The sequence below is a fragment of the Coloeus monedula genome (assembly GCF_965178545.1).
Source record: "Coloeus monedula genome assembly, chromosome: Z".
NCBI classification, from domain to species: domain Eukaryota; kingdom Metazoa; phylum Chordata; class Aves; order Passeriformes; family Corvidae; genus Coloeus; species Coloeus monedula.
In genome coordinates this window covers 77,202,438-77,215,249 of record NC_138822.1, presented here as the reverse complement: position 1 = coordinate 77,215,249, position 12,812 = coordinate 77,202,438, and the positions used below count along the sequence as shown (strand labels likewise).

Below are 12,812 nucleotides of genomic sequence, written 5' to 3'. Positions count from 1 at the left end.
CAACTCCTCTTCGTTCTTCCCCATATTACGTGTGTTTGTGCAAAGGCATCTGAAACTACTGCCAAGTCTTCTCTACTTCGCTTGAACGGGCCGGGCCCAGCTCCCTCAGCCTTTCTCACAAGTGACGCGCTCCGGTCCCCTCTGCGTCTACAGGGCCGGCCAGCCCCTCCAAGACCTCCACACCTCCCATGGACTACAGAGCCCGGAACAGGACACCACTGCTCCGGGGCAGGGCTCCGGCAATCCCAAAACACAACACATTTTGCCGCACGGGGCACGGTCTCATTTTGCTCTCTGCCTGCCTCCTCCACCGAAGCAGGGAAAACACAACCATGCCCTCACTCTGGGGCCAAACGCATGGGACAACAGACACAGAGCAAGCAACACAGCAGCAGCAAAGCTCCTCCTTTCTTCCTAATCCTTCTTCACTCAAGCCTATTTTTTAATGTCTTGTTGCCCTGCCTCCTCAGCTTCCAAGACTGCAGCGAGGCCCCCCCCATGCAAGAACACCTCCAGGCCTCCAACGCTCACACCCACACACACGCCCTTGTACACTGCCACTGCCCCCGGGCCCTTGCTGCAAGAGGGGCATCCCCAGGCCCGGCCCACTGACGTCACTGCTCATCCCTTGCAAGCACAAAAGGAAAACACTGCCTAAGAGGAAAATAAAGGCAAGCCACAAAGTGAAAGGAAAAGTGACCACAGCCACCACCAGGGCACTGCAGGTGGAAAAGATGCTGGGGCACAAAGAGAAACTTCAGCTGCACAGCACAGGCCTTGCAGCTGGCCCTGCAGCTGACCAAGAACACCCAACAACCCTCCCTGACACAGCTGACCCGACGCCTCCGACCCAGCGCTTTCATAACCCCACTCACCCACTACTGCCACCCCACTGCCACCACAATCCCCAACCACGGACACCCCAACAAACCACTGCCCCGAGACCACCACAGCCACCAGCCCAGACTGGAAACCACGGGCGGAAACTCCCAGCAACCAGAAAGCGATGAAGGGAAAGCTGCCGCGATACAAAGCCGCACAGCCGGCAGCACCCCAAGCACAGCCACCACCAGCACCAGCGCCGAGCCTCACCAGCCTCCTGCCCAGCACCACCCCACAGCACCCACAGACCCACCATGGCTGCGCCCAACGCCCCACAGCCGCGCCTGCCGCACGCCGCCCCGGCACTCCTGCTCCTCCTCACGGCTCTCGCCACCACCCTCGCCTGCCAACAGCTCTGGACACACGACGACACCTTCCCCGGCGACGCACTCCGCCTCCTCCAGGACGTGGCTCCCAGCTACGCACAGCCCTGCCACCTCCAAGAGCCGCCCTTCTTCCCCGACACCCTGCTCCACAGCAACCTCCGCCCGCACCAAGCCGCCGCCACCGCCCTACGCATCCTCCAGAACCTCTTCCACACCCTCGGCACCAACAGCACCCGCCAGCACTGGCACAGCCAGCCTCGCAACGACCTCCTCAACAAACTCCAGCACTACATCCACCACCTCGAGCAATGCCTCCCTGACAACGCCACGCTCTTCAAAGGACCACGCAACCCGCTGCTCACCATCAACAAGTACTTCAGGGACATCCACCTCTTCCTCCACGCCCACAACCACAGCGCCTGCGCCTGGGACCACGTCCGCCTCGAAGCTCGCACCTCTTTACAGCACCTCCACAACCTCACCCGCACCATGCGCCGCTAGCGCAAACACCCACCCCCACACACCGACCCACATCCACGTGCCTCCCGCCACGCTCCCACACCGACGCCCCAAACCCACCCCGTGCCTCACGCCTCCCCTCTCCTGGCACAACAGACACGGCTGCAACAACCGCACGGCACCCGCAGCCTGCTACCGCTGCGCCTCCATTCATACAGCCTCTCCCATCGATTTGGACAAAGGACTTTCTCTACTTATTCATCTATTTATTTATTTATTTATTTATTTATTCACTTATTTATTCACTTATTTATGCCACTGAAAATAAAGACCTCTGACAAAACACTTGCCGCTGCCTCTCGTCTCACTAACTCTGCAAACCCAGCCTTTCGGCCGGCGGAAAGCCACCTCTACTCAACACCTACTCCTCTACTCCCAGCCCTGCTCCAGAAAGGGCTCCGCACAGCCCCTACCCACTCTTCTCACTGCCACCTGCCCAAGCAGGTTTGTGCAGCAACCTCTTTGGAAGAACATTCCCAGCATTTGCCCAACACCACAGAACCACAAAAATAAAGACAGGGTAAGGCTGGAAAGCACCACTGCAGCTCATCTGCTTTATCCACAGAGTGCTCCATCCATCCATCCATCCAATCCATCCATCCAATCCATGGCTCTCTGACTTAGAGAGAAGGACGTTGTGCGGGACGGCGTCAAACACTTTGCACAAGTCCAGGCAGACCAGGTCACGCACTCTGCCCCCATCCACCAACGCTGCAGCCCTACCCACAGATGGTTACCAAAATTGCCAGGAATGGCAACTTTCCCCTTTGGAAAGCCACGCTGCCTGTTACCTATCACCTCTTTGCTTTCCAGACGCCTCCGCTGAGGTTCCAGCGGAAGCAGTGCCATCCTCTTGCCTGGCACGGAGGTCAGACCGACCGCTTCGTATTCCCGTGCTCTTCTGCTCTCCCCGTTTTAAAAGCAAGGGCTATACTTCCCCTCCTCCACAGGTATCAGGGACTTCAGCTGACAGGACACCATTTTTCAAATATGATCCAGGGTGGCCTAGCAACTCCATCTGACAGTTCCCTAAGGACCCGCTAATGAATCTCTTCATGTCCCACGGACTTGCACATGTTCAGGTTCCTAAGATGGTCTCAAACCTCATCCTCTCCTACAGTGGCCTTGGGCTCTTCATTCTTCACGCAGGGCTCCCTGCATTTGCCTTCTGCAACTCGGGCAGTGTGGCTGGAGCACTCGCACTGAAGAGGGACGCACAGACGTTGCTGAGAACCTCAGCGTTCTCTTTGCCCAGGACAGCCACGTCTCCCCTTTCCTTACGCACATTATCGCTAACATTCTTTTGCTTGCAAGAGATCTAGCGAAGCCTGCCCTCCCACCCTTGACAGCCCTGGCCAGACTCAATTCTAAAGGGGCCTTGGCAAGCCTAACCTTGTCTCTAGCTTACCGTACCCTTTCCCTGTGTTCCTTTCAGGCCATCTGTCCTCCTTCCCGCTTCCTGAAACTTTCTCTTTTTGCTCACAGTTTGCCCAGCAGCTCCCTAGCCATCCGTGGATGCCTCCTGGCGTTTTCGCACCAGTTCCCCCTGCTTCAAATGCATCACTCCTCAGCTTGGAGGAAGGGGATCCTTGAAACTCAGCCACATTCTTGGGCCCCTCTGTCCTCCAGGCCTCTATCATCTGGCACCCTGTCAAGCACATCCTTGAAGAGCCCAAAGTCTGCTCTCTCAAGTCCGGGCCAGGGAGTTCACTGGGTGACCGGCTCACTATCCCGAGGATCTCCTACTCCAACATCCCGTGGTCACTGCAGCCAAGGCTGCCTTGGAGCATCCTATTCCCCACCAGCTCCTCCTACTGGTGAGCACACGGCCTCTGTCCTTGCTGGCTCCTCAGTCACTTGCGCAAGGGAGCTGTCACTGACACATTCCAGAAACCTCCCACGTGGCCGGAGTCCTGCCACGTTGCCTCTCCAAAAGATATCGCTGTGGTTCAAAACCCCACTGAGGCCCAGGGCTTGCAAACGCAAAACCACTACCATCCGGCTATACGCGGCTTCGTCCACTCCATCCTCCCGGCTGGATGGGCCTGTACCGGACCCCAGCCACTCCAGCATCCCGTGTCTCTGGTTGCCCCTTAACCTGGACCCACAAGCTCTCCGACGGCTCCTCGTCCTAACCCAGGAACATTTCCATACTTTCCACTTGCTCACCGAAACACACACAGCTAAACCCCGCCTCGCCTCCACACCCTCTTTTCCCAAGTGTCTAAAACCTTCCAATCCAATGCCCCACTCATAGGAGCAATCCCACAATGTCTCCACGAGGCCAGGGAGATCATGCCCACGCAGGCATGCCTACGCCCTCAACTCCTCTTCGTTCTTCCCCATATTACGTGTGTTTGTGCAAAGGCATCTGAAACTACTGCCAAGTCTTCTCTACTTCGCTTGAACGGGCCGGGCCCAGCTCCCTCAGCCTTTCTCACAAGTGACGCGCTCCGGTCCCCTCTGCGTCTACAGGGCCGGCCAGCCCCTCCAAGACCTCCACACCTCCCATGGACTACAGAGCCCGGAACAGGACACCACTGCTCCGGGGCAGGGCTCCGGCAATCCCAAAACACAACACATTTTGCCGCACGGGGCACGGTCTCATTTTGCTCTCTGCCTGCCTCCTCCACCGAAGCAGGGAAAACACAACCATGCCCTCACTCTGGGGCCAAACGCATGGGACAACAGACACAGAGCAAGCAACACAGCAGCAGCAAAGCTCCTCCTTTCTTCCTAATCCTTCTTCACTCAAGCCTATTTTTTAATGTCTTGTTGCCCTGCCTCCTCAGCTTCCAAGACTGCAGCGAGGCCCCCCCCATGCAAGAACACCTCCAGGCCTCCAACGCTCACACCCACACACACGCCCTTGTACACTGCCACTGCCCCCGGGCCCTTGCTGCAAGAGGGGCATCCCCAGGCCCGGCCCACTGACGTCACTGCTCATCCCTTGCAAGCACAAAAGGAAAACACTGCCTAAGAGGAAAATAAAGGCAAGCCACAAAGTGAAAGGAAAAGTGACCACAGCCACCACCAGGGCACTGCAGGTGGAAAAGATGCTGGGGCACAAAGAGAAACTTCAGCTGCACAGCACAGGCCTTGCAGCTGGCCCTGCAGCTGACCAAGAACACCCAACAACCCTCCCTGACACAGCTGACCCGACGCCTCCGACCCAGCGCTTTCATAACCCCACTCACCCACTACTGCCACCCCACTGCCACCACAATCCCCAACCACGGACACCCCAACAAACCACTGCCCCAAGACCACCACAGCCACCAGCCCAGACTGGAAACCACGGGCGGAAACTCCCAGCAACCAGAAAGCGATGAAGGGAAAGCTGCCGCGATACAAAGCCGCACAGCCGGCAGCACCCCAAGCACAGCCACCACCAGCACCAGCGCCGAGCCTCACCAGCCTCCTGCCCAGCACCACCCCACAGCACCCACAGACCCACCATGGCTGCGCCCAACGCCCCACAGCCGCGCCTGCCGCACGCCGCCCCGGCACTCCTGCTCCTCCTCACGGCTCTCGCCACCACCCTCGCCTGCCAACAGCTCTGGACACACGACGACACCTTCCCCGGCGACGCACTCCGCCTCCTCCAGGACGTGGCTCCCAGCTACGCACAGCCCTGCCACCTCCAAGAGCCGCCCTTCTTCCCCGACACCCTGCTCCACAGCAACCTCCGCCCGCACCAAGCCGCCGCCACCGCCCTACGCATCCTCCAGAACCTCTTCCACACCCTCGGCACCAACAGCACCCGCCAGCACTGGCACAGCCAGCCTCGCAACGACCTCCTCAACAAACTCCAGCACTACATCCACCACCTCGAGCAATGCCTCCCTGACAACGCCACGCTCTTCAAAGGACCACGCAACCCGCTGCTCACCATCAACAAGTACTTCAGGGACATCCACCTCTTCCTCCACGCCCACAACCACAGCGCCTGCGCCTGGGACCACGTCCGCCTCGAAGCTCGCACCTCTTTACAGCACCTCCACAACCTCACCCGCACCATGCGCCGCTAGCGCAAACACCCACCCCCACACACCGACCCACATCCACGTGCCTCCCGCCACGCTCCCACACCGACGCCCCAAACCCACCCCGTGCCTCACGCCTCCCCTCTCCTGGCACAACAGACACGGCTGCAACAACCGCACGGCACCCGCAGCCTGCTACCGCTGCGCCTCCATTCATACAGCCTCTCCCATCGATTTGGACAAAGGACTTTCTCTACTTATTCATCTATTTATTTATTTATTTATTTATTTATTCACTTATTTATTCACTTATTTATGCCACTGAAAATAAAGACCTCTGACAAAACACTTGCCGCTGCCTCTCGTCTCACTAACTCTGCAAACCCAGCCTTTCGGCCGGCGGAAAGCCACCTCTACTCAACACCTACTCCTCTACTCCCAGCCCTGCTCCAGAAAGGGCTCCGCACAGCCCCTACCCACTCTTCTCACTGCCACCTGCCCAAGCAGGTTTGTGCAGCAACCTCTTTGGAAGAACATTCCCAGCATTTGCCCAACACCACAGAACCACAAAAATAAAGACAGGGTAAGGCTGGAAAGCACCACTGCAGCTCATCTGCTTTATCCACAGAGTGCTCCATCCATCCATCCATCCAATCCATCCATCCAATCCATGGCTCTCTGACTTAGAGAGAAGGACGTTGTGCGGGACGGCGTCAAACACTTTGCACAAGTCCAGGCAGACCAGGTCACGCACTCTGCCCCCATCCACCAACGCTGCAGCCCTACCCACAGATGGTTACCAAAATTGCCAGGAATGGCAACTTTCCCCTTTGGAAAGCCACGCTGCCTGTTACCTATCACCTCTTTGCTTTCCAGACGCCTCCGCTGAGGTTCCAGCGGAAGCAGTGCCATCCTCTTGCCTGGCACGGAGGTCAGACCGACCGCTTCGTATTCCCGTGCTCTTCTGCTCTCCCCGTTTTAAAAGCAAGGGCTATACTTCCCCTCCTCCACAGGTATCAGGGACTTCAGCTGACAGGACACCATTTTTCAAATATGATCCAGGGTGGCCTAGCAACTCCATCTGACAGTTCCCTAAGGACCCGCTAATGAATCTCTTCATGTCCCACGGACTTGCACATGTTCAGGTTCCTAAGATGGTCTCAAACCTCATCCTCTCCTACAGTGGCCTTGGGCTCTTCATTCTTCACGCAGGGCTCCCTGCATTTGCCTTCTGCAACTCGGGCAGTGTGGCTGGAGCACTCGCACTGAAGAGGGACGCACAGACGTTGCTGAGAACCTCAGCGTTCTCTTTGCCCAGGACAGCCACGTCTCCCCTTTCCTTACGCACATTATCGCTAACATTCTTTTGCTTGCAAGAGATCTAGCGAAGCCTGCCCTCCCACCCTTGACAGCCCTGGCCAGACTCAATTCTAAAGGGGCCTTGGCAAGCCTAACCTTGTCTCTAGCTTACCGTACCCTTTCCCTGTGTTCCTTTCAGGCCATCTGTCCTCCTTCCCGCTTCCTGAAACTTTCTCTTTTTGCTCACAGTTTGCCCAGCAGCTCCCTAGCCATCCGTGGATGCCTCCTGGCGTTTTCGCACCAGTTCCCCCTGCTTCAAATGCATCACTCCTCAGCTTGGAGGAAGGGGATCCTTGAAACTCAGCCACATTCTTGGGCCCCTCTGTCCTCCAGGCCTCTATCATCTGGCACCCTGTCAAGCACATCCTTGAAGAGCCCAAAGTCTGCTCTCTCAAGTCCGGGCCAGGGAGTTCACTGGGTGACCGGCTCACTATCCCGAGGATCTCCTACTCCAACATCCCGTGGTCACTGCAGCCAAGGCTGCCTTGGAGCATCCTATTCCCCACCAGCTCCTCCTACTGGTGAGCACACGGCCTCTGTCCTTGCTGGCTCCTCAGTCACTTGCGCAAGGGAGCTGTCACTGACACATTCCAGAAACCTCCCACGTGGCCGGAGTCCTGCCACGTTGCCTCTCCAAAAGATATCGCTGTGGTTCAAAACCCCACTGAGGCCCAGGGCTTGCAAACGCAAAACCACTACCATCCGGCTATACGCGGCTTCGTCCACTCCATCCTCCCGGCTGGATGGGCCTGTACCGGACCCCAGCCACTCCAGCATCCCGTGTCTCTGGTTGCCCCTTAACCTGGACCCACAAGCTCTCCGACGGCTCCTCGTCCTAACCCAGGAACATTTCCATACTTTCCACTTGCTCACCGAAACACACACAGCTAAACCCCGCCTCGCCTCCACACCCTCTTTTCCCAAGTGTCTAAAACCTTCCAATCCAATGCCCCACTCATAGGAGCAATCCCACAATGTCTCCACGAGGCCAGGGAGATCATGCCCACGCAGGCATGCCTACGCCCTCAACTCCTCTTCGTTCTTCCCCATATTACGTGTGTTTGTGCAAAGGCATCTGAAACTACTGCCAAGTCTTCTCTACTTCGCTTGAACGGGCCGGGCCCAGCTCCCTCAGCCTTTCTCACAAGTGACGCGCTCCGGTCCCCTCTGCGTCTACAGGGCCGGCCAGCCCCTCCAAGACCTCCACACCTCCCATGGACTACAGAGCCCGGAACAGGACACCACTGCTCCGGGGCAGGGCTCCGGCAATCCCAAAACACAACACATTTTGCCGCACGGGGCACGGTCTCATTTTGCTCTCTGCCTGCCTCCTCCACCGAAGCAGGGAAAACACAACCATGCCCTCACTCTGGGGCCAAACGCATGGGACAACAGACACAGAGCAAGCAACACAGCAGCAGCAAAGCTCCTCCTTTCTTCCTAATCCTTCTTCACTCAAGCCTATTTTTTAATGTCTTGTTGCCCTGCCTCCTCAGCTTCCAAGACTGCAGCGAGGCCCCCCCCATGCAAGAACACCTCCAGGCCTCCAACGCTCACACCCACACACACGCCCTTGTACACTGCCACTGCCCCCGGGCCCTTGCTGCAAGAGGGGCATCCCCAGGCCCGGCCCACTGACGTCACTGCTCATCCCTTGCAAGCACAAAAGGAAAACACTGCCTAAGAGGAAAATAAAGGCAAGCCACAAAGTGAAAGGAAAAGTGACCACAGCCACCACCAGGGCACTGCAGGTGGAAAAGATGCTGGGGCACAAAGAGAAACTTCAGCTGCACAGCACAGGCCTTGCAGCTGGCCCTGCAGCTGACCAAGAACACCCAACAACCCTCCCTGACACAGCTGACCCGACGCCTCCGACCCAGCGCTTTCATAACCCCACTCACCCACTACTGCCACCCCACTGCCACCACAATCCCCAACCACGGACACCCCAACAAACCACTGCCCCAAGACCACCACAGCCACCAGCCCAGACTGGAAACCACGGGCGGAAACTCCCAGCAACCAGAAAGCGATGAAGGGAAAGCTGCCGCGATACAAAGCCGCACAGCCGGCAGCACCCCAAGCACAGCCACCACCAGCACCAGCGCCGAGCCTCACCAGCCTCCTGCCCAGCACCACCCCACAGCACCCACAGACCCACCATGGCTGCGCCCAACGCCCCACAGCCGCGCCTGCCGCACGCCGCCCCGGCACTCCTGCTCCTCCTCACGGCTCTCGCCACCACCCTCGCCTGCCAACAGCTCTGGACACACGACGACACCTTCCCCGGCGACGCACTCCGCCTCCTCCAGGACGTGGCTCCCAGCTACGCACAGCCCTGCCACCTCCAAGAGCCGCCCTTCTTCCCCGACACCCTGCTCCACAGCAACCTCCGCCCGCACCAAGCCGCCGCCACCGCCCTACGCATCCTCCAGAACCTCTTCCACACCCTCGGCACCAACAGCACCCGCCAGCACTGGCACAGCCAGCCTCGCAACGACCTCCTCAACAAACTCCAGCACTACATCCACCACCTCGAGCAATGCCTCCCTGACAACGCCACGCTCTTCAAAGGACCACGCAACCCGCTGCTCACCATCAACAAGTACTTCAGGGACATCCACCTCTTCCTCCACGCCCACAACCACAGCGCCTGCGCCTGGGACCACGTCCGCCTCGAAGCTCGCACCTCTTTACAGCACCTCCACAACCTCACCCGCACCATGCGCCGCTAGCGCAAACACCCACCCCCACACACCGACCCACATCCACGTGCCTCCCGCCACGCTCCCACACCGACGCCCCAAACCCACCCCGTGCCTCACGCCTCCCCTCTCCTGGCACAACAGACACGGCTGCAACAACCGCACGGCACCCGCAGCCTGCTACCGCTGCGCCTCCATTCATACAGCCTCTCCCATCGATTTGGACAAAGGACTTTCTCTACTTATTCATTCATTTATTTATTTATTTATTTATTCACTTATTTATGCCACTGAAAATAAAGACCTCTGACAAAACACTTGCCGCTGCCTCTCGTCTCACTAACTCTGCAAACCCAGCCTTTCGGCCGGCGGAAAGCCACCTCTACTCAACACCTACTCCTCTACTCCCAGCCCTGCTCCAGAAAGGGCTCCGCACAGCCCCTACCCACTCTTCTCACTGCCACCTGCCCAAGCAGGTTTGTGCAGCAACCTCTTTGGAAGAACATTCCCAGCATTTGCCCAACACCACAGAATCACAAAAATAAAGACAGGGTAAGGCTGGAAAGCACCACTGCAGCTCATCTGCTTTATCCACAGAGTGCTCCATCCATCCATCCAATCCATCCATCCAATCCATGGCTCTCTGACTTAGAGAGAAGGACGTTGTGCGGGACGGCGTCAAACACTTTGCACAAGTCCAGGCAGACCAGGTCACGCACTCTGCCCCCATCCACCAACGCTGCAGCCCTACCCACAGATGGTTACCAAAATTGCCAGGAATGGCAACTTTCCCCTTTGGAAAGCCACGCTGCCTGTTACCTATCACCTCTTTGCTTTCCAGACGCCTCCGCTGAGGTTCCAGCAGAAGCAGTGCCATCCTCTTGCCTGGCACGGAGGTCAGACCGACCGCTTCGTATTCCCGTGCTCTTCTGCTCTCCCCGTTTTAAAAGCAAGGGCTATACTTCCCCTCCTCCACAGGTATCAGGGACTTCAGCTGACAGGACACCATTTTTCAAATATGATCCAGGGTGGCCTAGCAACTCCATCTGACAGTTCCCTAAGGACCCGCTAATGAATCTCTTCATGTCCCACGGACTTGCACATGTTCAGGTTCCTAAGATGGTCTCAAACCTCATCCTCTCCTACAGTGGCCTTGGGCTCTTCATTCTTCACGCAGGGCTCCCTGCATTTGCCTTCTGCAACTCGGGCAGTGTGGCTGGAGCACTCGCACTGAAGAGGGACGCACAGACGTTGCTGAGAACCTCAGCGTTCTCTTTGCCCAGGACAGCCACGTCTCCCCTTTCCTTACGCACATTATCGCTAACATTCTTTTGCTTGCAAGAGATCTAGCGAAGCCTGCCCTCCCACCCTTGACAGCCCTGGCCAGACTCAATTCTAAAGGGGCCTTGGCAAGCCTAACCTTGTCTCTAGCTTACCGTACCCTTTCCCTGTGTTCCTTTCAGGCCACCTGTCCTCCTTCCCGCTTCCTGAAACTTTCTCTTTTTGCTCACAGTTTGCCCAGCAGCTCCCTAGCCATCCGTGGATGCCTCCTGGCGTTTTCGCACCAGTTCCCCCTGCTTCAAATGCATCACTCCTCAGCTTGGAGGAAGGGGATCCTTGAAACTCAGCCACATTCTTGGGCCCCTCTGTCCTCCAGGCCTCTATCATCTGGCACCCTGTCAAGCACATCCTTGAAGAGCCCAAAGTCTGCTCTCTCAAGTCCGGGCCAGGGAGTTCACTGGGTGACCGGCTCACTATCCCGAGGATCTCCTACTCCAACATCCCGTGGTCACTGCAGCCAAGGCTGCCTTGGAGCATCCTATTCCCCACCAGCTCCTCCTACTGGTGAGCACACAGCCTCTGTCCTTGCTGGCTCCTCAGTCACTTGCGCAAGGGAGCTGTCACTGACACATTCCAGAAACCTCCCACGTGGCCGGAGTCCTGCCACGTTGCCTCTCCAAAAGATATCGCTGTGGTTCAAAACCCCACTGAGGCCCAGGGCTTGCAAACGCAAAACCACTACCATCCGGCTATACGCGGCTTCGTCCACTCCATCCTCCCGGCTGGATGGGCCTGTACCGGACCCCAGCCACTCCAGCATCCCGTGTCTCTGGTTGCCCCTTAACCTGGACCCACAAGCTCTCCGACGGCTCCTCGTCCTAACCCAGGAACATTTCCATACTTTCCACTTGCTCACCGAAACACACACAGCTAAACCCCGCCTCGCCTCCACACCCTCTTTTCCCAAGTGTCTAAAACCTTCCAATCCAATGCCCCACTCATAGGAGCAATCCCACAATGTCTCCACGAGGCCAGGGAGATCATGCCCACGCAGGCATGCCTACGCCCTCAACTCCTCTTCGTTCTTCCCCATATTACGTGTGTTTGTGCAAAGGCATCTGAAACTACTGCCAAGTCTTCTCTACTTCGCTTGAACGGGCCGGGCCCAGCTCCCTCAGCCTTTCTCACAAGTGACGCGCTCCGGTCCCCTCTGCGTCTACAGGGCCGGCCAGCCCCTCCAAGACCTCCACACCTCCCATGGACTACAGAGCCCGGAACAGGACACCACTGCTCCGGGGCAGGGCTCCGGCAATCCCAAAACACAACACATTTTGCCGCACGGGGCACGGTCTCATTTTGCTCTCTGCCTGCCTCCTCCACCGAAGCAGGGAAAACACAACCATGCCCTCACTCTGGGGCCAAACGCATGGGACAACAGACACAGAGCAAGCAACACAGCAGCAGCAAAGCTCCTCCTTTCTTCCTAATCCTTCTTCACTCAAGCCTATTTTTTAATGTCTTGTTGCCCTGCCTCCTCAGCTTCCAAGACTGCAGCGAGGCCCCCCCCATGCAAGAACACCTCCAGGCCTCCAACGCTCACACCCACACACACGCCCTTGTACACTGCCACTGCCCCCGGGCCCTTGCTGCAAGAGGGGCATCCCCAGGCCCGGCCCACTGACGTCACTGCTCATCCCTTGCAAGCACAAAAGGAAAACACTGCCTAAGAGGAAAATAAAGGCAAGCCACAAAGT

The 12,812-nt window shown here is 57.7% G+C and overlaps 4 protein-coding genes across 5 annotated transcripts in view; 3 read left to right on the top strand and 1 right to left on the bottom strand.

Annotated features, from left to right (window-relative positions):
- UBAP2 (ubiquitin associated protein 2) overlaps window positions 1–12,812 on the bottom strand; it is a 185,177-nt gene that overhangs the window by 68,150 nt on the left and 104,215 nt on the right. The gene's annotated exons all lie outside the window — the stretch shown is intronic.
- On the top strand, window positions 1,137–1,709 carry LOC309585262 (interferon-like; the record flags this gene model as incomplete). The annotated part of the gene is made up of 1 exon (XM_082301887.1): window positions 1,137–1,709. One exon carries the CDS (start codon window positions 1,137–1,139, stop codon window positions 1,707–1,709), a length of 573 nt encoding a protein of 190 aa, XP_082158013.1.
- On the top strand, window positions 5,186–5,758 carry LOC309585261 (interferon-like; the record flags this gene model as incomplete). The annotated part of the gene is made up of 1 exon (XM_082301886.1): window positions 5,186–5,758. The coding sequence occupies one exon, from the start codon at window positions 5,186–5,188 to the stop codon at window positions 5,756–5,758; it is 573 nt and encodes a 190-aa protein (XP_082158012.1).
- Window positions 9,235–9,807, top strand: LOC309585260 (interferon-like; the record flags this gene model as incomplete). The annotated part of the gene is made up of 1 exon (XM_082301885.1): window positions 9,235–9,807. One exon carries the CDS (start codon window positions 9,235–9,237, stop codon window positions 9,805–9,807), a length of 573 nt encoding a protein of 190 aa, XP_082158011.1.